This window comes from Pipistrellus hanaki (assembly GCF_964339955.1).
Source record: "Pipistrellus hanaki genome assembly, chromosome: 7".
Taxonomy (NCBI): domain Eukaryota; kingdom Metazoa; phylum Chordata; class Mammalia; order Chiroptera; family Vespertilionidae; genus Pipistrellus; species Pipistrellus hanaki.
Genome location: NC_140509.1, coordinates 81,575,436 through 81,599,882, shown reverse-complemented (window position 1 = coordinate 81,599,882; position 24,447 = coordinate 81,575,436). Strand labels below are relative to the sequence as shown.

General features: G+C 43.4%; 1 protein-coding gene across 3 annotated transcripts in view; it reads right to left on the bottom strand.

Annotated features, from left to right (window-relative positions):
- Positions 1 to 1,341: 1,341 nt before the first annotated feature.
- The window catches only part of ESR1 (estrogen receptor 1), a 284,618-nt gene continuing 261,512 nt past the window's right edge, over positions 1,342 to 24,447 (bottom strand). For all 3 annotated transcript variants that reach the window (XM_084890184.1, XM_084890185.1, XM_084890186.1), the window contains exons 7-9: positions 23,011 to 23,144; positions 4,084 to 4,267; positions 1,342 to 2,101 (exon numbers count right to left, since the gene is read on the bottom strand). In XM_084890184.1, the coding sequence (XP_084746310.1) occupies positions 1,867 to 2,101; positions 4,084 to 4,267; positions 23,011 to 23,144 (553 nt within the window). In that variant the 3' untranslated portion in view covers positions 1,342 to 1,866. The remainder of the gene's footprint in view (positions 2,102 to 4,083; positions 4,268 to 23,010; positions 23,145 to 24,447) is intronic.

Below are 24,447 nucleotides of genomic sequence, written 5' to 3'. Positions count from 1 at the left end.
CTATATAAGGTGCTTATTAAACAAAACAACAAAGGAATTATGTACTAAACATATTCTGAATGATGACACATACAACTGCCCCCAAATTTAGATGCGCATGTATGGAAACATCTTTTCTTCCCCCCCCCCCCCCCCCCGACCCTCCCTGGTTCCCAGGCCTTTGACGGCCACTGGCTGGGCAATTAGAAACGAGTGAAATCCAGGCATCCCTGGAGAAACCCTGGGAGCTTGGCTGGGTTATTGGCCCACACATCCCCTCCCGCTAGGGTTCAAACGGCCGAAGGGGAGGTCATCGGCAGAAAGTAAACTTGCTTTTTAGCTGAGAAGAGGAAACCCATAAGTGCTCTCTACAAGAAAGAGTCCTGGGGAAGGCTGCCCTTGGCTGGTGTGAGACCTCCTTTTTTTCATCTCAAGGTCAATAGATTCTCCGGCTCAAGTTTAGTCTCCCTCTCCTGGAGAGAGAGTGTCAGTTTAAGGAAATGAGCCCTAGGGGCAATTCCCCCCTCCCCAGGCCAAGCCCTTCTGTTTGGATGATCTTAGTAAGCAAGGGCATGCTTAGTCTGAGCCCAGGCGCCTGAAGAGGGGGTGCTCCTCTCCTCGCTCCCCCAATCCCCCCACACACTCACCACAGCTTCAGAGTGTGCTGGGCCAACTGTAGGGATGCCGCTGCCCACTGCTGCTGCTTCCAATCAGGGCCATGCCGGGAAGTACAGAGAAGGAGGCCAGCCCCCTAGTCCCAGGGCAGCCACAGCGCAGTGTGGCCAGCCACCCAGAGTCTCCCAGTGTCATCCAGTGTTCACTCTGCTCTCCTCGCTGTGCTCTAGACCCGACAGTTGTGCACATGTGCTCATGTAGGCCAGTGTCCCAGGGCTTCACGTGTCACCAGGGTGCCCTCTCCTTTAAAGTGATTTTGGTCAGTGGCTGGGCACTACTCATGACTATCGATAGTTCCACCTTCCATGCAAATTACACTAGGGAGATCCAAGGAGAGCGTCCCCGGTGATACGTCTGAGACCACAGCACAGCAGGTGAGTCCCGTGGGGAGAGGGATCTCTTTTATAAAACGAAAAGAAAAAACCAAGGATGTACCCCTCACGGGGCCCTGGAGGTGACTTAGCTGGGACAACTTGCTGTTTTCCACGGGTTCTGGGGAAGCAGGATCCACAGGGACCCAGGACTGGACAGAGTGCTCTCGGGGAGCCAATGGGGGAGCACTCGGCCAGTCCGGAGGTGCAGTGTCTGAAGTGGACAACTAGGGGGGGTCTTCCTTCCCTGTGCGCATCTTGTATTCCTATAGGGGAAATGAATAGACAATCACGGAACAGGCAGCTACAGCCAAGCAACAGAGCAAAAGCTTGAAGGTGTTTAATAAAAAGATACATGACTATAGGAATACAAGAGGATGCTACAATAAACCCTCCACCTAGCTCTCTCCAAGTCGGCAGGCACAGGAGCCACTTGCGATTCTCTCCTGTGGCTTAGATTCATTAGAAAGTGCTTCTCAGAGGTGCCACATCCACTCCCCAGGCCTGGCTCTTGGTAGGTAGCTTCAATGCACACTCATCTGAGCCCCAGCTCGGAGCCCGAGTTCAGTCGCGCCAGCTCCGGGCAGCCTCACACTTAGCCACATAGCAAAGGGAGAAGGAGAGCTCTCACCAAGAGGTTAGCTCTGGGTCCCTTTGGCTGTTCCCAAAAGGAGACGCGCCACTAAGGACCGAACAAGCAGACGCAGGCCACTCAGAGTAGGAAGCCGTGGTGCTGGGTGCAAGCCGGAGTGTGTTCAGGAGCAGAATTTTGCTATGGGTGGTGTATGACATGGGGAGAATGCTGCGGGGATTCTCAGACACTTGGGAGGATGGGGAGCTCTCAGACCGTGTTGGGGAAACCCTCTGCCTCCCCACTGATGTAATACGTTGGCAGGGAATGTGGTAAAGTTGGGCCCGTGGTGGCCATCTGGCCCTGGTGCGGCTCCTCCATGGGGGCGCCCCCGCGGTTGGCTGGGGCGTGCAGGCGGTGGGCATCCAGCATCTCCAGCAGCAGGTCGTAGAGGGGCACCACGTTCTTGCACTTCATGCTGTACAGATGCTCCATGCCTTTGTTACTGCGGGGGCCGGGAGGGACACATAGAGAGGATGCGTCAGACCATCACAAACCCCAGGCCCTGACACTCCCAGAAAGCAACAGTGAACACTCCAAATACATGTGCCAATCGCTCTTCCTGTTTAAAGAGGCATTTTAGGGTTTGCTGTGCTGTGCAGGTCGCTTCCTCCCATGGACTCAAATGAGGTTCCATTCCCTTCTAGCTGCAATACAGCTCAACAGAGAACTGGTGAGAGAGAGATACAGCCTAGTCGGAAGGACTTTTTTTTAAAATGTGGAAGACAGTTCAAGAAGGTCTCTTGCTTAAAAGGGCTTTCCACTTAACTCAGAATAGCATCTACATGTCTTTTCATGCTCTACAGGATGTAACTGAAGTGGCTGCCCCCACCTGTCAGCACACCCCCTGCCTCTCTCCCTGCACTGGGTTCGTGCTGTCCATTGAAGAAACTAAGCACATTTTCTTCCAGACTCAGTGTGTCTGCACCTGCTGTCCTGCTGCCCCGAGTGCACGTCCCCTACCTTCCAATCCACCTCCCCAGAAAGGCCACGGCCTCAGCCCCTGCAGCTCAGCCACCCCTTGTGACGTGACTCTGTGTTCCTACCTGAAATTTCTTTTCACGTATGTCTGTATTAATATTTATCCTTGACCCCTCATGCACATATACTCATCAACATATACACTGCAAGTTTCATGAGGAACAACAATTTGCCCATCCTATATGCCTACAACTGTGCCAAGAATGTAGTAAATGTCCAAAAACTAGGGAGTTGATGGACGTAGGGAAATGCAGGTACATAGCATTTCTCCTTTACCAGCTGTCCTCTGTCCTCCTCCACCAGCCCCACTCTGCTCCATCTCCACCACACTACCAGGAAAAGCATAGAACAGCTATTATCTATCTAGAAATTTTAAAAACTAGCATGAGTAGGCAGGACCAAGAGAATGTTCTAGAATACATTTGCACTTTAGCAGGGGAAAGGCCATCAGCAGTTGGAGACTTGCCCTGCCATGAAAACACTTTGGGTGACCCTACTAGCCCACATGTTGAGAATCAGTGCTATAGAGCCTAAGACAATGGGAAAACACAGATATTTACATTATGATTCATAACACCAGCAAAATTAGTTATGAAGTAGCAACAAAAATAATTTTATGGGTGGGGGTCACCACAACATGAGGAACTGTATTAAAGGGTTGTGGCATTAGAAAGGTTGAGAACCACTGATAGAGCATAAAAGAGTAGCATAAGCAAAATAAAGAGATTTCTACTTTTATTTAAAAGCAATGGGAAGCTATTGCATGGTTTTAAGTAAGGAAGCAACATGACCAGATTTGCTATTAGGATGGTCACTCTCCATCATGGAGAACGAATTTGAAAAGATCAAGATTGGAGGCAGGAAGAAGTGTAAGGTGGCTGGTGTAGAAACTCGGAAGGGAATGATGGTAGATTGGACTAGGGTAATGGCAGTGGAGGTGACAAGAAGAGATTTGAGAAGGATGGAGGAGTCAACATTGAACCTCCCTGACACATCCGGGCACAGAGTCTCTTGTTTAGGATTTCTCAGTGAAGTAAGGAGAGTATGACACAGGAACCACCGTGGACATGCCCAGTACCTGCAGAGGATGAGTGCCTCAAAGACTTCCCTTGATCAGGTGGGACAACGTGAATGACCAAACTTGCCCACTTCCCCCGACATGCACACGGCGCACTCTCCCCCATGTAAGACCTTGCATATGCTTCGAATTGAATGTAAATGTCACTCTCTCTGTGAAGCTTTCTCTTACACTTGCCCTATGCCCCAAACAGGTGTGAAGGCTCCTTCTTCTATCCTCCTAAAAAATTTATGCTTATTACATGCCAGAAACTGTTCCAAGTGTGCTGTCCACACCCAGGTACCAGCCCTTCCTGGGGGAATCTGTAATATATATTTGGGGGTCTGTTTTCTTTATGTCTTTCCTGTGGAGAACCAGGAGTGCCTCACCTCATGTGCCTGATGTGGGAGAGGATGAGGAGGAGCTGGGCCAGGCGCCGGTGCTGCTGCTGCAGAGTCAGGCCTGACTTGGCCATCAGATGGATCAAGGTGTCCGTGATCTTGTCCAGGACTCGGTGGATATGGTCCTTCTCTTCCAGAGACTTCAGAGTGCTGGACAGAAATGTGTACACTCCTGGATGTACAGAGAGGGAGAGAGAAAGAATGAGAGAGAGAGAACCTCAAACAGGATGAAGTCCAGGAGTTTGACGGTGTGCGTGGGACATAATGCTGAGTCAGCACCTTTCTCTCACACAGCAAGGGGGAAGTTTGAACCCATTTGACCCAAGCAACTATATAAAATTCCTACTGTGAGCCAGTTTCCAAGGTTTGTCATTAAGAGTCCCCGGAGAGGCACTATTAGCCTTGGGACCCAATGGCTCCTCTAGCCACCCACCTCTAACAGCTTTGACCCCAACACAAACTATGCCATTAATACTGACCATGACCCTGTGAGAAGGGCACCCCTTTTCTAATGGAGAAACCAAGGACAGAGAGATGCACTAACTGAGATAACGCAATAGGACAGCAAAGCTGAGAATGAAGCCCAACAAGCTGACTCCACTTCTCATTATAATGGAGATGCTCAGGAGACACATTTTGATACGCTAAGTGATTTACAGGTAATATTTCCAAGTAGCACTTTACTTGCTGTTACATTTCAGGTCAGGTTTAGGGCCCCACTGCTTTTCATCCTCAGAAGAAAGGTTTCTGATGGGTGGGTAGAGGTCTGTGGTAAAGGCTGTTTTTCACTGCCAGGCATGTTCTTCTTTCCCTTCTTGCCTTTCTTCTGGCACTAGATCCTCCTCCCCGCACATGGATTTATCCAATCAGGCCAATCTAGTCTTTTGGACTCATAGCCCTGCCTTATAGTGTTCACATACAACTCCAGAATTGTATGTGGATGTTGTGAGACAGAAATTCTTTCCTCTAGGATTGCTGAACTGTAAGGACAAGAATATGGGACTTTTACACAGTGGTATCTTCCTATAGCACATGGAGCTCCTGTCTGAAGAATAAAACATTCCAACAACATGCAAAGGTTAGAGTTTGGGGGAAGGAAGGGCGGTCCTGGTTCCAATTATATAGTCCTGCTTCTTGTATCTTTTTATTTGTCTTTAGATCTTTCATAGTATCCTTTCTAACATATGAATCCATAAAGTCCTATTATGCTTAAGGCAGTGTGAGTCATCTACAAAAGAAAGGACCCTGACTATTCAACTAAGTTGTAAGCTCAGCCCAAGGACCAGAAGGAGGAGGTTGGTAAAGAACTGGGATGTATGAGATCGGGAGGAGGTCGGGATGGGTCTTATCTTGGGACCACAGGATAGATTTTCTATCAAGTAAATACTCCAGAATAAGCATCATTCTTCATAATGATAGCATCTTGCAGGAAGTAGATGTGATATTTTCTCCTGATGATATGTAGTTAGCATATTGTTTGGGTCTTATTTCTATTCAGCCCCAATGCCTCTTATAAATAAATTTCTTCTTCCCCCTCCCCATCCTCCCTAGTACCTTCAAGTTAAGCCTCCCAAAATTCATCATCCCCTGACTCTGTACTGATAATGTGGGGATGAGTTATGGCTCTCACAGCAGCTGGAGGTTAGGAATGGGAAAAAAACATTTACACACACAGAGGAACTCATAGTAAACAGAGTTATAACTGCCCAGAATGGAAAATGGCTAAGCTTTAAACAAATGCAACAACAAAACCAGAATAGTCAGGATCTTGGCTTACACACAGATGGATAGAATAATAAAGCTTTTGGTACAGAGAGGCACTTTGGTCCAAAGCAAAGAGAACACAGAATGAGTAAGCAGCAGACACACAGTGATAGGAAGGAAATTGCTGGATTACTTCACTTATGTTCCATGCAGACTGTTGATAGAGAAAGAATGTGTACATTAAAAAAAACAAAACAAAAAAACAAAACAGTAGCCTTGAGATTAGTCCATATGTAACGGATGGCAGGGAAAGTGTATGCCACTGGTTTAGGGGTCTGGGGTGGCCTCCGCTGAGTCCCCATGATCCTGCCTTTCACCCCGCTCTATGTCATCACACACATTCTAGCCTTGTACCTCTCAGAGGCTTTACATCTGGCTGGATATCCTGAGAACTTGCCCATGCCTCAGAGCTGAGTTAATGCAACTTGGATGATGCATTTTCTACCAATTCCCTTTTTTGTTACCACCCAGGATGCTGGCTTCATTCACCAATAATCCCATTCTTCTTCAAGGAGCAAACTGTCCCTACCTGGGAAGGTACAGCACTTGCCCTTCCTACTCATGCACACGGGATTAGAGCAGAATGTGCTAGAAGCTCAGAGGTCTTCAAGCCAGCATTATGCTGTGCCCTTTGCAAGGGAGGTAGGAGCCTTGCCATTCAGACTCTAGGGTGTGAAGTTTCCTCTGGGGCTGTTGGTCCCCTCTCTTCCTCAACGTGCACGCATGGACAGCACATAGAGCCTCTCCTTCAGCATGCTGTCATGAAGAACCTACTGTGTACACACATTATGTTATACGACAAAGATTTCAAGCCTTATTTTCGTCCAAAAGTTAATGTCTTAAGTGCAGCTATTGCCTGTGGAGAAATAATTTTCTTTACAACAACTCTTGGGAGGCAAGCCATTTTCAGAACAAGCCTGTTTTCTAGTAGAGTTTTGGCACCAATACAGCTTGTCGTCAGCAAATGCTTCCTAGCTGAGCAAATACACTTAGAAATAGAAATACAGTCCTACCAACATGCCAGTAATTGACAACTGCAGCCAACACATCCTTTTTGGTCTACTGTGGCTAGACGTGGACCATGTGTGTTGCCTGTTGCCCCTAAAGGGCCCTTTTAAAGAAAGAACAGAAATCCAAATTCCCAGAATATTTCAGGCGCTTTGGCAAGGCAAAAAGGAGCTGGTGGTCAATTCCACATCGCAGGTGGTCTCCGCCACCCTGGATGGCTGTGCCACTGTTCCCAGAAGCACAGAGCCAAGGTCAGACACCGAGGACCTTCAGAAACATTCTTGTGACAAGACAAGCTTTTGCAACTCTTGAGGTTACTCCAAATCCCAAAGATGGAAAAATACAATTTGTGTGTCATTGTCCAGTCTTCCAGTGCTTTTGGCAGATCTGAGCTACTACATTGTCTGAACCTTGCAGCCAGCATTGGAGTTACAGGAAGAGTCTGTGGAGAACTCTGGTAGTACCAAGGAATGGGCAGTGAGACTGTTGGGACATCCCCATGTGTGAGATCTCAATTCAATTTTTCTCACTCTCTTGGTCTCAATGACTCCCCTCACTCTACTTGGACTTTCTTCCTTTTTCCTTTTGCTCTCTACTCTATAGGAACCCCCTCTCCACCCCTCATCACTCTGCCAGGTAAGAGTGTCTTCCAGAAGATGGAGGAATGCAGACATGAGCACTGCAGTGCACAGATGCACCTGGTGTGTCTGGAAGGAAGCACAACATAGCCAGGGGTGTCCAGCAGACCCTGCCCTTGACCTCCCCTGGGAGGCACATTGAGCTGCTCCTGAAGAGGCGAGGATAGCCAGATGCTTGAGGACAAATTCTTCAAGAAGGCCACATTGGTTCTTTCCAAAAGGAGGAATGTGACTGTGGACCCAGGGGAGTCCTTCAGTCCATGGCAGTTTGACCAAAATAAAAGGAAATGGCTCAATGGGAAAAATAGTGAAGAAAGCTTAAGCCCACAGCTGTCATCAGTCTGGACCAGAAAGCTGTCACTCAGCTGGAGTAAAAAGGAACTTCTCATCCTGTTCACCCAGTGATTAATTATTTTCTGAAAAATCTAAGAGATTTTTCTCTAATATTTGTGATCCTCAAATACGGTTGACTCTCAGAACTTCTTTTGGCATTCTAACCAAACCTGCTGACTGACAACCAAACTTACTGACTAACAGGCTAAGTGATTTCAAAAAAAACTCTCAAAGCCACCCAATAAGATTCCAGAGCCCTCGTCAGCCTGAGTCCCTGAATGACCACATGGAAGCAGCGCTGACACTAACCTGTGCATGCACCCAGCATTGTTAAGGAAACAGGAAATAAACCTCTCTGTGTTTGAGCTATTACACATTTTGAAGCTTGCTTGTTATTAAAGCTGCCTTGCTTTAATGCAAAATATGGAAGATTTTAAGATTGATTGATTGAATAAATGAATAAATTTGTATAAGGGAAGAGGTAGTCACAGGATATTTGCATGCCTCCTTTGTTGCAATTTTCCACGTTTCCAAGGATTTAGGTTGCATAGTTCACTTAGAAGTTATTTTCCTTACAAAATTTGAATATTGTCACATTTTTAATCTAGATTCTAGTACCACCTCACATCCCCTGTCATGTTAACCATTTATTCTAAACACTAACATACTTCATAGCAACCCATATATTAAAGAATCAGTTAAAGAGCCCAGGATGTGAGAATGTTTAGTCAGTCATGTCTCAAAGATGCATTTCCATCATACTGAGGATTTCAAAGAGATTGCTCTATGCCATGCAGGAACTGATTTCTTATTTCACGAATCAAATAAAATGAGTATTGCTTTGAGTGCTATTTACCCATAGATAGAAAAATTTCATTCTTCTACCGATGTGTGATTATTTATCTGGAAAGTGAAGAACCTGTCCATAACCCAATCCTTGCACATTGTTTACTGTTCCACTAGTATTTGTAAGATCACAAACTCTTCCAAGTCCTCTTCTAAGTGGTCTCAGCAGGAGAGGGATCCTAGAGATGATAAGAGTTCTTGCCAGAACCCTACATGGGAACATGGTGGTCCTGTTTGTTGGGCTTCAGAATATACCCATGAGCATCCTCTTGGCACAGATGAGTATGAAATCATACGTTAATGATTCAGTGACATTTATCAATTTAGTATAATTTTTAATGAAATCTACTGGATGTTCCTGGAGATAAATACTTGGTACATCAATACATTCAAACTGACTCAAAGGGCAAATCTCTTAGTAATGATTTCAGGTCGTGAAATTGATGAACTAATTCAACTTATTTGAGAAGAAACTCAAATGGGCACTTTAAGAAAATAAATTAAGCCAAAACCAGTTTGGCTCAGTGGTAGAGAGTCGGTCTGCAGACTGAAAAGTCCCAGGTTCGATTCTGGTCAATGGCATATACTTTGGTTGTGGGCACATCCCCAGTAGGGGGTGTGCAGGAGACAGCTGGTCGATGTTTCTCTCTCATCGACATTTCTAGCTCTCTATCTCTCTCCCTTCCTCTCTGTAAAAAATCAATAAAATATATATTTAAAAAAAGAAAATAAATTAAGTGGCAGCCATCTATCTCACCTTTATATATGAAACTGCAGTTTTTCATTTTGTTAAAAATAGTATCCTAGCCTTTTACCTTTTAGGATAAAACCATTATGAATGCATATTTTGCTCAGGAGAGTTATTTTTGTTAGTTATATCTGTAACATATTTTTAAAAATCAGCCAGGGTTTTGATTTTCCAAGTAGTAGGATTCTGAGATCAAGAAGACATCCTAAAGATACATCGATGGGAAATGTGTGGCTTGTCTATTACAGAGGAGTTTGTTCACATGTTTTTATGTGTAACTCATAGTCCCAGGGAGGTGGACTGGTCTCAAGAGGTCTGAGGGTTGCATTTGTTCCAGTGAGTTTACTTCCCTGAACCTCACTTTTTGTTGCCTGGCATTTCAAGGACAATAGAGTAACAGCACAAAGCAAGAAGCAGCTCTTACACTTTGGGGCAGGTTGTATTTTTCTGAGATGACAAGATTTCCCTCCAACATGCATCTCTACGTCTACACTCTTCCCTGATGTGTAGGTAGACCTGTGACTTACTTGTAGTTAAAATAAAAAGGAAGAAAAAAGAGGCCCGGATGGTGTAACTTCATGGTTGAGTGTCAACCTATGAACCTAGAGGTCACAGTTCCATTACCAGTCAGGGCACATGTCCAGGTTGAGGGTTCAGTCCCCAGTGTGGGGTATGCAGGAAGCAGCTGATCAATGATTTTCGCTCATCATTGATGTTTCTATTTCTCCCTCTCCCTTCCTCTCTGAAATCAATAAAAATATATCTATATTTTCAAAAAAGAGGCTGGAAGTGATGCTTCTCAACTTCTAAGAGCCTGCCACACAAAGTTATGCAGCTTCTGCCTTGTCAGCTGGCACTTGTTTCTGGAGCCCTCCATGCCTTCTAAGAGGGAGAGTGGGCCAGGCTGTGTGGAAGCCCAGGCCCATGGATAGGTCACAGACAAGCACCGCAACGGGTGTCCCAGCCAACAGCCAGCATCCAAGGCCAGCATGTAAATAAAGACACTTCAAGATGACTCCTGCTCACGACTATCAAATAACCCTGAATTGGTAAGTCTCCCTATCTGAGGCCCCAGACATTGTGGGAAAGACACAAGCCATCACCTCTGTTCCTTATCCCAATTCATGACCAATAGAATCCAAATCTATTTGTAAGTGTTGTCTTGATTAATTACACAGCAGCAGTGAGCAGAACACCTGGACATTGGCACCAGGTGCTTAGGGAGGAAAATGATCCATAGTAGGAAGATTGAAGATAAACTCCTGATCTGGTTCATCATATGGTGAAATCACATTTGGATCCTCCCATCTCTACATTATGAATTCTCCTCTACATTATGCATCCTACTTGCCTATGGTGCCTTTGCTCAGCCCTTGACCTTCACCCTTGGTGATGCAATGGTAAAAAGTTGAGCTCATCCTGCCAAAACCTTGAGTGGTTAACAATTCTCAGAGGAGGCCTTTAGCCCTAACCACAGCCTAGTTCTTCCCCTGACTGGCTATCCTAAATACCTGCACTTTCATTTCTTTCTTTTAAATATGTTTTTATTGATTTCAGAGAGAGTAAGGGAGAGGGAGAGGATGAGGGAGAGAGAAACATCAATGTTGAGAGAGAATCATCCATCAACTGTCTCCTGTATGCCACCTACTGGGGATAGAGTACACAACCTGGGCATGTGCCCTGATCTGGAATTGAACCCTGATCTCCTGGTTCATAGGTCTATGCTCAACCACCGAGACACACCAGCCAGGCCTACACTCTCATTTCTCACTAAAATAAAACATTTTGAATTTTTAGTTGCACAATCCTTATCAAGTCCCAGTTGTGAGAAATAGAATTTGTAGAGATTTCCCTAAGAAAGTATTGGTCTAGTTTATTTTATTTTTATTGCAAGCCTGTGAACTTTATAACAGAATGTGTTTTTCTCTTTACTTTGGCTAAGCAGAGGAAATTTAGAGCCAAATTTGTGGCCCACTCCTAGGAACTGTACAGATGTACTGCTGTGTGCTAATCTGGATTTATTATTTTATTCATATTATTTTCCCTTTTCGCAGGTTTTGTCAATTACTAGCTTACTCCCTTTGCATTGCATAAAATTTAGTAAGCCATTTTAAATCTTTATGGAATAGGCAATTATAAACAAAATAATTTTAAAAAAAGACATCCTTCTATTTTCTGGCAAGTCACTACACAATACTAGTGTAAATATAATGTCTACTTACATTATATTTGAATGTCTGTTAGACATTCATCTGATGTAACCTCAAACCCAGAAAAATAAATGCCATGCTATCTAAGAATATATAATTGGTCTCGATACACATGTTCACATCCTTCTGAAGTGAATAGCACTGCTTAAATCTCCTGTGATGTTCAGCACCTATCTCTAATAAATGAAGATTACACCTTCTTTGTTCTGATTTTCATGTTTATCTGCAGAGCCACAAAGTTTCAGATATATTTCCTCCCTTTTTCCCTAGATGTAGAGCTGAAATGGCTGATGGTTCTCTCTAGTTATTTTGAAAAATATAATTATTGAGCATGTAGATTATACATATATTCTTTAGACTAGAGGCGTGGTGCATGAAATTCATGCACTGGAGGGTATCCCTCAGCCCAGGCTGTACCCTCTCCAATCTGGGACCCCTCAGGGGGATGTCCGACTGTACCTTTTACTCCATTTTCCTATGAACCTAAAATTGCTTTTAAAACATTACATCTATTTATAGCTAAATAAAATTGGAATAAAAAATTTTAATTAAAAACAAAAATCCATCCCTCCCTGCTTATCCACCTCAAAGATTTGACTCATTGGGAAACAGAGGTTCAGAGAGGTTAAGGAACTGGGAGAGTGGATGCTGGAGTTGGGAGGGGTTTTAGGCAGGCAGCCTGGCTGGGTGAGCCCGAGGTCACCCTGTGGTCAGTCAATAAGTGGCAGAACTGGAACCAGAACCCAAACAGACCCACTCCTGGCCCGATGTTCAAAAGCTCCAGGAAGAATTTCCCAACTTCAAAGCTTGTGAGAAACTACAAGTGCCTGCCAATGGACTCGCCTCCCGAGACACTTGAGAAAGCTAATAATTTTCCTGGAATGATTTAGGAGCAATCCAGTTTTCAAAACAGGGTGCAAGATGGTGTGCAGAGTGGGCATGCTGGGGAACACGGGCCTCTCCCAAGAGTTTCTTTAATTATGAACTTTCACCAAAATGTTAACCGTGATTACTCTTGTGTGGTGAGACTATGATTCCTTGGAGCATTATTTATCTTGGTGTTTTTTCTGTGTTTTCCAAGTTCTCTGACTTGGGCATATATGCCTTCATAATTTGGTCAAGGAAAATGTTATAAAAAACATAAAGTCAAAGTCCCTTTCATTGCTATCATTTCACAAGCTTGTCAATGCTTGGACTGTTGGGGGGAAATGCAATTAGTGAACGGATGTTTCAAAAAATAAGGAGCTACACCTCTAAGTACAAAACATCAGCTTCAACGACTGACATGATATTGTCCCCGCAGGACCTGCAGGTTGGATGGAAAGGAAACACAGTGTTATTTACTAGAAGGTGCTGAGGGCTAGGCTCTTCGTGAAGGTGAAGTTTTCTCTCTCACTCAAAGAGTAGCACTCACTGTGCCAAGAGAAAGGGCAGATGCCGCACCTGTCAGGGTGAAAATGAACTTTACACTCCGGATGTCACTCATCACTGTTGTTGATGCCAATTTCAAAGAATAAACAAATGGCTCCTGCTCGTCCCTTCCTGAGGTCATGCTCAGCCCTCCCCGGAGCTGATGGCAGCTCCGAGCTGGACCACGAAGCCCATGTCTCTCTGCGCCCCACCGGGGGGATCTGGAGATTAGGCTGCAGTTGGTCCTGGGGCCTCCATGGCACAAACAGGGCACTCTTCGAACCAGGAGCCCCTTGATCACTGGACAAGAGCCAGGATGGAGTGGTGTTGGGGTCACAGGGTAAGCTGCTTCTTCCTAGCTCATGATTGACTGGGAAAGGTGGTGTCCATCCACCCAAAGCCCCAGAATCAGAGCAAGGAAACCATCGGAGGAGTCAAGGGTCCTTCCCGAGGTGAGCTTTTAAGGGCAGGCACACCTCCAGCCTATTCAACCTCGCATCTTTCTTTTTGTAAATATCACTTGGGGGGGGGGGGGAAATCAGTGGCAAAGGGTCTAAAGGCAGAAGGTAAGACATAAAATCATAAAATGCCAACCCTTTGAGCACCCTGACTGCTTGGAATCAGGGAAGTTCACCAACACAGTGTCTGTACAATTCTTAAAAAGTAAAGTTAATACAATACAATAAAATTCTCAGATGTTAATCTGCTTCAAAAAGGTGAGCTTGGGTTGTTGATAATATGATGTTTATAATGTAGCCTGTGTAGAAATTCCTGGCCTTGGATCTTCTGCAGAGGAGAGCCTGGGTGGGGATGGGGGTGAGATGAGGGGGTAGGGTTGGGAGAAGAAGCTCTCTGCTCTCAGGGACTTGCCAGCAGCACCTCCCTCCTCGGCCTTCCGCTTGGCCTACTCAGGTTGCATGCATGCGAAAGTGTAACCGGGTAGAGCGTTCTGGAGCTGTAAGCAATATGAAGCAAGAGCTTTAAAGATATTTACACCCTTTCACCCAGAAAATCTAGAAACATGTCCAAAGTAATATCATAAGTGGGCAGCAGACATAAAAGAATGCAAACCAAGCATTTCTAATAATAAATTTAAAAATTGCATTGTATATGACAATGTCAGATTTGTTATATATAAGATGTTATACCCTCAAGAATAATTCTGCAGCCAATTAAAATATTATTTTTAAAGAAGGTATGTGTGTGTCACCTTAATTTAAATGCATAAGTATAAATATGAATACATGCACACACAGCATGCGAGAGAAAAGGAAGCAGAACCTAACATGAATTCAGTGGAGGTCTAAGCAGGCAATGCTGTAAGAGCTAGCTCATTTAACAGGTAGGCATTGTTACCTTCTCCTGTTCATGGACCAGGAAATAGATCACAAAGGGTTTAAGCAACTCAGCCCAAGTCAGACAACTCAAAAGTAGCCAAAAGATTTGAACTTGGAACTAGAGACCCTTGCCCTTAACCCTCACACTATATTGCAATAAGAAACATCAAAATGTCCACATGGCTGGTTAACTTTGGGTTGTTGCTCTTTCTTTAATAATATATTTTGTATTCGTAAGTGACCTAAATTGCTGTTTGAAATCACAGCTTCCTTTGTTAAAAGAACAATTTCCTTTTTGTATCTATGTTTATCTTCAGACCATGAAGTACTTGAGGTGGGCGCTTGCTTTCCTAATCACTCCTAATATTATCACTATTAGTGGCCTGGTGCACAAAATTTGTAAACTGGGGGGCGGGGGTGTCCCTCAGCACAGCCTGTACCCTCTCCAATCTGGGACCCCTCAGGGGATGTCCAACTGCCAGTGGGATTGGGACTAAACTGGCAGTGGGACATCCCTCTCGCAAAATGGAATCACTGGCTCCTAACCATTCATCTGCCTGCCTGCCTGCCTAATCGCCCCTAACCACTCTGCCTGCTGGCCTGATCGCCCCCAACTGCCCCCCCCCCCACTGGCCAGATCACCTCAACTACCCCTCCCCATTGGCCTGCTCACCCCCAACTTCCCTCCCTGCTGGCCTGATTGCCCCCAATTGCTCCCCTGCCAACCTGATCACCCCTAACTGCTCCCCCCTGCCAGCTTGATCGTCCCTAACCACCTCTTCCTTGGCCCCGCCACCATGGCTTGGTCCAGAAGGATATCTGGAAGGTTCCCAGTCTAATTAGCATATTACCCTTTTATTAGATTGGCATTACCCCTGGGTGACCTGGATGGAGCAGCCCCCGGGCTCCCGGGGGAAGCCCATGTATTATACCTCACTTCACTAACCCACAACAGGAGCTGCTACTGTCTCCCAGTCACAGCTAAGGCCCTAAAGGCAACTTTGCATTCCCAGCACTTAACACAGTGCCTGGAAAACAGTAAATCTTCACCAAATGTTAGGTAAGCTAACAAATAGTAGCTTGAAAATCCATGAATGTCCTCAGTTCAGTGGAGTATTACTGTCTTTCTCATCTGCCAGAAGAAAAAAATCTAAAAAGTGATATCAAGTGAAAATGCGGAGAAAGCAAGGCTTAGGCAGCCTCAATCTACTGCAACATAAAAAGTCACGTGCGCCTTTTGGGGGAAGTGCTGGAGCTGATGCAGCCTCAAGGACATCCTGGCACAGTCAGGGATAGGAATATGCTTGCTTGCCCATCTTTCTTTCAATCCAAGAGCAGTTGGACACGGCCACTGGGCCACAAGCGAGAGGCCAGGCCCAGCGGTAGGTCTTGCAACCAAGTGCAGACATGTTTGCTTTGGACTCAAAACCTCACAGGACAGTTTGAATTTTCCTTTAAATGTTTCAGGAAACCATACATACTCCTTTACTTGTCCAGTGAGTATCTTGTGGAGAAAGACAAACCCATTAGAAAACAGTATTTTCATTCACGTCCGAGCTCAAGAAATTGGTGGTATTCTGTTGTTGTTTTCCTCTGGTTTTCTTTGGTTCAAGTGTCAACACACTTGTAAATGGTAGTTTAGGATTCTGGGCTTGAGGGCACCTAAGGCCCATCCAAATATAGGGCCTGAGTGAAATTCCGGTCTTTCTATTGGAACCGGAAGATCTTGACACCAACAACTTGGTAGAATATTAGACCACTAAATATTTTCCCTTAAAAAAAATAACATACTGTAATGGAAATGTAATATTAGCTTATGTTTTTAAGCTGCCTTATTATGTCATAAAAAAACCTATCCAGTTGACAGAACTATTTAGAATTATGATTTCCATTTGAGGAAACTGGTGGAAAGAGGTCCAGTGGCTTGATGAGACCATGTTAGTTTGGTGATGAAGCCAGAACTTTCTCCCGGACCTGTTTTATGACTCCAGCTAATTCCCACTTATCCTCAAGACTCAGCTCATGCACCAGTCCTCATACAAGGACCTATTGTCACACTGTGTGCACATTTATCATGATATTAAAACCATTAGTTCATTGTCTGTGTCCCCTGCAAAACCCAATGTGTAATAGAGCGAGCAGATCTTATTCACCCTTGTGCCTCTACAGTTCTGAGCACGAGCAGATGTTCCTGCACAGTTTGCTGAATGCTTCATTTTATAAGGTACTAGAGGATTATCTAATTTAGCTGAAATTTCATCACCTACACCAGTTGTGTTCACACTAGCTTCCACAGACTCCTGAAAGTTAAAAAGATTCTCAAAGGTCTTTAAATTGCTTTTTAAAATGATAAAATGTGCTTTTAATGATATCCTTAAAATATCATTAAGACATTAAGATCAGAATGTACTGGATCCGTTGAATCATGGCTCTCAATCCTGATGAGATTTGAGTTTTGGTGAAAGCTTGAAACAAGTACTGACATCCAAGCGCTGCTCGGAGCCAATTACATCAGAATCTCTGAAAATGGTCCCCATAGGGGGATATTTTTTTTTTTCTCAAAGATCCCCAGATGATTGAAATGTGTGGGATACTGAGACACACCCATCTAGATAACTCATATGCCTTTTGTTTCCCACATAACACATGTTCCACCCATGCTTATGATTGCCTTAGAATATAATGGTTGTATTTCAAGTATCTCAGATAAATAAGCATAGAACAAAACAAACGAAACACATAAATGATGTGCTCTTGCCAAAGCCAGATGACATGACAGCATGTTGTGCAAACAAAGTTTTCACGATGGTTCTGAACACAGGCCAGGGGTGGGGGAAGTATAGAGGAGCTCCTGCTATAGAGGAGCGGACCTGGCCTGGTGCTAACAGCAGCTCAGCTTCTGCCAACACGTTATCACTTTGCCTTTCAGTTTTTAGTATTTAATTTGTGAGTTTGCTTTGTGTTTAGATAAGCGCTATAAACTTGGAGAGTATGCTCCATTATTCATTTGCATAATAAACATGGTAATTAATATTTAAGCAGCATTATAATACAAAGAGCATATTAAGTCAGCATTGGGGGAGCCTGGCAGTTTTTCCTTTCTAAACAGGTGCACACATTATTCAGACTTAAGGATGCCTATTTACATGACTTCTGGAGCTTAGAGGAGGTGGGTCAACATAGCCATCGAATCAAGGAGGGCTTCCTCCTTGTTCAGTGCTCTTGGAAGCACAAAACTACAAAAATCTGTTTCCTCCCTTGGGGGATGGGGGCGGGTCTCAACAGAACTAAAAACTGTTTCTAATATCCAGAATGATGTAAGCATTTGTAGTTCCCAAGTAGCTGATACCTCTGCCCCGTCCCAGAAATTCACATTAGGACTCCCACGCCTTCCCCAGGCTACAGACACTTGGTTGATTCACCAGTTTCTTAGAAATTCTGACAAGATACAGGAGCCAATGGCCCCATCTGGGGCCCAAGACTCCTCCATTTATAAGAAGGTTGCCTTGGTTGTGAAAATGCAATTCTTCATCCCCCAAAGTGAGGAGTGAAATCCCCTCCTTAGAATGTCCAGGCAGGGGTGTATTATCTGCTAAGAAGGACATAGCAATTTTTTTCCATAGAGCCAAAAGCCAGGGAGGGCTTTGTATGTCAAGAGCATGAATAAAGCATCTACTGTGTGCCAGATACTATATGGCCTTTCTCTCAGTAGTCACAAGGATTCCATTAGTTGGTATCATTATTTCCATTTTCCACCTGAGGCTCATGAACACAGCTTATCCGAATACATCTCTTCCCCACCCCCACAGCCGTAGGTGAGTGGCACAGCTGCCTCCCCCATGACAAGTCCATGCCACGACCAGTTGGCAGGAAATTAAGGGAGCCCGTGAGGTGTGCTCCATGTTGCCCAGAAGTTAGTAGCAGGGAAAGGTTCCTACAGTTGAGTGACCATCTACAGAACCCAGTCAGCCAGGAGAAGACAATGAACCACTTAATAACCATGAAGTGCCATTTATCTCAAAATAATAGCACGAAGCTGGAGAGGGAGCCTGCATCATAAAGAACTCAAGAGATCAATACAATGAAGTCTCCTTCACCTAACAACAATGGGCAGACCTGTCATGCCTATTTGCACTTTCCAAGGCCTGACCTTTCAGGACTGAGAATGAATGGTCCTGACTGTCAATACGCTTTCAAAATGTTCTTGTATCTAAATATGTCGACACTGAATCACTATCTTATTTCTAAACGTAAACATGTAAATGCTCTAAATAATTGTCTAATAAATAAGAGTACAAAGAAGGCAGGTCCAAAGAAAGAAAACATCCATTGTGATAAAAGTTTTGTTATAACTTTTCATGAAATAAATGCTTCCCTGACCAGAGTAGGGCCCCCAGTGCACACAGGTAAAGCAAACGACGTCACCCCCTCCAGCATCCTATGCTTTGGCAAGCCACCGAGATGAAAAGATGGGCCATATAAGCAGAGAACCAGAACTAGAGGAGACAACAGCTGGTGCTGTTTGTATGCTGATGTTGAATGTATATGATCCTGTTCACCATTCCATAGCCCCCTTTCCTCTCATGAACACCAGGGTGTACATTTTAGAGACGTTGCCATAACTCTTTCTGGGATTCTCTTTTCTTTGACTTTTCACTCTATGACTTTTGGCTCTTTCCTCCTCTTCACTACTTCATCAACTGAGAGAGAAGTGTCTGTAGATCCATCCGCTTGGGATGAACAGGTAATGAAGAGTACAATATTTCGGTAGCATGAGACATTTCAGGAGCAACAGATGCACCTACTGAAGGGAACACGGGGGGGTCCAGTAGGCACAGAGAAGACCTCCTGGTATCTGGAATGATCTGGGAGTCAGGAGAGGAGAATGGGTCTATTAGATAACAGTGATGCTGACTCAGGAGTCCCACAGGCTCTCCAGGGAGTCAGCTGGATAAAGTTACCAAGGAATGAAGTGTATGAGAATCTTTGAATTACTGGGAAATATAAAGAATTCTGGTCAGAAAGGGATAGATGTAAGTATTCAATTCAATTTAAACTATTGACTGGAGACTATAGGTTTATACTTATTAAGCTTTGACCTGTGACTTTTTCTGAGTCATGAAAAACACTCACTGAAAGAGTTTTGTCCTGAACAGGAGTGGATTCCCAGGGGTTTATGAGGATCACATATGGGAAAAGAAGCAGCTAATTGAGTGCCTGGTGATAGCAAGAGGCTCACCTCAGTTTTCCTTGAGTTCAGCCAATATGAAGATTCAAATAACAATCAATTATCATCCAGGAGATAAGTCTTGTGCTAAAATTTCTCTCCATATAATCAAATGCACAATAACAAAGTCTCAGGAAACAGTGGCGATCTGTATTGTTAGTATTACCCCAAAGTCCCCTTACAGTTGTTAAGCCCAACAGGCAATCTTTAAACTAAAAGCACTTAATTATATTGAAAAAAGCCACGAACTGACTCCATTTAAGCCAGAGATTTTCAAGAGCGATGACGATAGCTGTCCTTGATGGAGGATCTTCTGTGTTCCATGAACTACATTAGACAGTCTAGACATAATTTCCCCATTAGCTCACAGTAACCCAGGGGGATGGGCATTGTTTTACCAGTAGCTGGTTTTGTGTTGCCTCAATCTACAGTGTGCTGAGAAGGATAGGTTTTATAACGGTAGATATAGCCTGGGAACATGGGGACTTGCCAGGTCCTCCTGGTTGTGTCCAGCAAATGAGCATCTATTAAGTGACCTAATGATGGGATGCTTGTTGACCATTTATGGGCTAAAGGCTATGAGGAATACAGAAGAAGAGATTCATGTCTTATAGAAATATTAGGACATCCGTGCATAAAGAACCAATCCAGGTTGAAGTAAAAAAAAGAAAACACACAACAAAAACAAAAAACAAAACAAAAACAAACAAAAAAACAAACCCTGCCATACATTTTCATATATTTGAAATAAAGCTGTAGTAGGAATTCAATAAATGATGAATTGTTAAATAAATGAATTAAACAACCAACTAACCAAATGTTAGATTGTGTGGTACTGACTGTAAGAACCACAGTAGTCTAGAGAAGAAAAGCTCATTCTGAACGTGGGTGGTAGATTTCCTGAATGAGATGAGATCTGAGAAGGATCTGACCGACTGCTTTTTTTACTCTGAAAAAGGATCCAGTACCATACACGATTCTGTTTCAAAGACCTGCCCCCTTATCTCATTTCTCAGGAGCAATATGCAACCCGGGGAGCTATGCCCAGCAGCAGCTCTGCTTTTCGGAAACACAGCTCGCTTTGGGAGTGGAAAAAGTTACCTCGCTTTTTCCAGGTGGAGAGACAGCTACTGTTTAGTTACTGCTCTTGAGCCAGCTGTCGCCCTGCTATCTCACCAAAAGACAGCTGTTAAACTCTGTCAGTATGCAATGCATTGCATTTCCAAATTGGTGTTCCAACCCTTTAAGTGCAGGGGAAGCTCACAGGAGATCCCGAGAAAGAAGGAGAATCCAGTAAGAACATTGAACTAGTGTGTGTAGGGGGGCGGGGAGGGGAGGGTAGAGGGGGGGTATAAGATAGAGGTCCAAATTCTGCAATTCTTCAGTGGGAAATTCTGGCTTGAGATTCTGGTGCTAATATTTTTTTCTTAAATATGTTTTTATTATTTTAGAGAGAGAGAGAAAGGGAAAGGCAGAAGAGATAGAAGCATCGATCAGAAAGAAACATCTATCTGCTGGCTCCTGCACGTCCCCTACCGGGGATCAAGCCTGCAACCTCAACATGCACTCTGACTTTGAATTGAACTTGTGACTTGGTGCACAGGTCAGTGCTCAACCACTGAGCCACACCAGGCAGGCTCTGGTGCTAGTCTTTAATAATAGACTTTCTTACGTGGGCTAAAAGTTTTTTTCCCCCCTTTGGGACTTAAAAAACATGGGTCTATGAATCCAAAATTTTGATGGCAAAAGTCTTGCCTTTTTTTACGTAATATTTTTTACAATATACCCAATCACAGGAACAGGTCAATAATGTTGGAAAAAGCTATATGGATCAAAAGGAAATACTTTTGGTTACCAAGGTAACTTTGATTATACAGCTCGCCAATTTCACTTCCTGTCTGGGATATTATTTCCTGGTAAAGTGGGGAAATGTCCCAGCCCTGACAGGACAGCTTTCCCTGAAGTTAGAAGATTGCCCACATGAAAGCTGTGCGAATGTGCCCGCCCTCCACAGAAGCAGCAGCAGGTTCAGGACCTGGCACCAGGCAGCCGAGTGGCACTGCTCCCAGAACATTCACCCACTAAGGAGCCATTGAGGATCTGGACCCTTCAATGTCCAGGACAAATGACTAAAATGAAAAGCACAATGCATGTGAGTGGGACCAGAAACTTGAATGGAGTCATAATCACTTCCTTAGTATAGATGGCATTAATTTTTTTTATGTAACTTCATTCTATAATTCAGTCCTTGCCTAGTGTAATAGTATAGAGTTCCATTTATCTGTTGATAAGTGAGAATGATTACTATGATGGCCATTAAGTATCTGGTTACTAGCATTGGTGGGGAAGAGAAATGGAAAATTGTTAGAGGGGGTGGGGGGTGGGAAGGGACCACCAATCATTAGGAAGAGACAAGACATCTGAAAAGAGAGAGATGTGCTGATCTCTACCCGTAATCAATATAGACTGTTAGATCAGTTACTGGAAAATTTGAGATAGTATCTAATGGTGTAAGAAAGGAAATCTAAATCATCCCAGGGCTTTAAAATGCCTATGATTTCTATGTAAGAATGAGGCCTGAGGCATGAAGGAGGGCCATGGATCATGGACAAAGGTCCAGATTAAGGCATCTACACTGTAGCTGACACCCAATTGTTAAGTTTCAAGTCCCACAGACTGGAGATCTGGTGCTTAGGGCCAAATACTGAGGGCCTAGGAGGAGGTAGGGTGCTAGTTCAGGGTGAGCCATGATTTCCATCTGGTGACCTGACATGACTTTTTATAATACAGCCAACCTCACTACAAAAAAAAGGTGCTCTCAGCTGAGCTCTCTCCAATGAATAAATAGGAGGGGACAGTTGAATTAGATACCAAAGACCAATGAAAAAAACTCCCTTTCAGCTAGTCCAATTTACTGCATTCCATCTGCCTCAGTTTTAGGACCAGGATTTTATATCTCTGAGCCAGTTATATTTTCAACTAATCAGTTTTGACCAACAATATAGTCTGTGTCAAATAAGCTTCTTTCCTCACGATCTGGAGCTTGGAATTGGTTACCATTTTCCCAACAGTGTAACTTGAACTACTGGTCAACAGACATATGTCTATACTTGAATCACTTTAATAAAAACATCCCCCATATCTACCAAAAGATGCAACTATTTCAACAAAAAGGCCATTTAATTCAATGCCCATTTTTTGTTTTTCATTCATCATATTTGACCAGTGAGGTTCCACCTCAGTGAGTAGTCAACAATGCCAATAGATTGTTTTAAATGTCTGTCAGTGGTTTCCTTCCACTGATGATTTTGCCTTTGTAGCAGGTATCTTGCATCTGGTTGGAAATACATATTTCAGTAACCCAGAATTAAATTCTCACATGTTACCAACTCACCAGAATTAAGCAAAATGATGGATTTGAGGCACACAAACTCCTCTCCCTGGAGATTCATCATACGAAACCGAGATGAAGTAGCCAGCAACATGTCAAAGATCTCCACCATGCCCTCTACACATTTTCCCTGGTTCCTATGAAAACACAGAAAAAAAGTATTAAACATAGAAGTTCCAGAAGGTATGATAAGGTTCACATTCACAAATATCTACTGGCTCCAAATCTGTATCAAAAAACTGTAGCCATTCTGTTTATTAAGCACGAACATTCATTTGAATTCTAGAAAGCAAGGCAAAAAGATTTCCCATGAATAAACCATTTTTTCATTTCAAATATTCATTCCCCAAATATGCATGTTAAGTATAGCATTCTTTAACCTATGGGTAATCAAAAATTATTAAGATTGAGGTAAATAATTTTTCTAGTAAATATTTTTTTTATCTTTTCCTATATTCTAGATATTGTGGTAGTTATGGGAATAAAAACAGGGCCTCCACCCCGGCCAGTAGATCATGATTCAATTCTGGTAAAGGCACATGCCCAGGCTGTGGGCTCGATCCCCAGTGAGAGGCATGCAGGAGGCAGCCAATCAATGATTCTCTCTCATCATGGATGTTTCTATCTCTCTCCCTCTCCCTTCTTCTGTGAAATCAATAATTAAAAAAACAAAAACAAAAAACAGGGCCTCCAGTTTCAATATGTTCATGGCCTTGAAATAACACAATCAAATATAACAGAGTGGTATAGAGTGCTTTTGAAGTAGAAAAAAACTCTAAAAACTATGGGCTGTAGATGAACTGGAACTATTGAAGTTGTTGAGAATGACAAGTGAGTATTTGTTCAATAGGTGGCATTGAGTTAACACTTTAAGAGAATGTAGAATTTCACTGAAAACATCACTGCAAGAAGGTCCTAAATGTGGAAAGGAGGTACAAATGAAAGAATATAGAGCAGTGTGTTAATCTTATAAAGATATAGATTAATGTGAGAAAGAAGGAAATGGTCAGGTGACAAAGAAGGTCCTACATCATTATAGGAAGTTTAGGCTTTTCCTTATGAACAGAGCCTTGGCATCAAGAATTTAACACTCATAATACATCACGTGCCATATTTAAAAAATAAATTACTATCTTAGTATCATTTGTATACAGATGTTGCATAAATTAAATGAAATGATATATGTGAAAGGAACTCATTCATATTTTTGTTCATAGGCTCAATTTGGAACATGTTGTAATCAGAAAGGACAGGAAGAAGTTAAAATAGTTTATGCATATGCAAAGATATATTTGTGACATATACACAAATTTAAAACATAAACACTAAACAAATGCCCAATATCTTTTTTGTTTTGTTTTCAATTAATATACTTTGAGGTTCTTCATCAACTGTTTTTAAAAACTGCATAGTTTTTCATTGAAATAATAAAATAAAAAA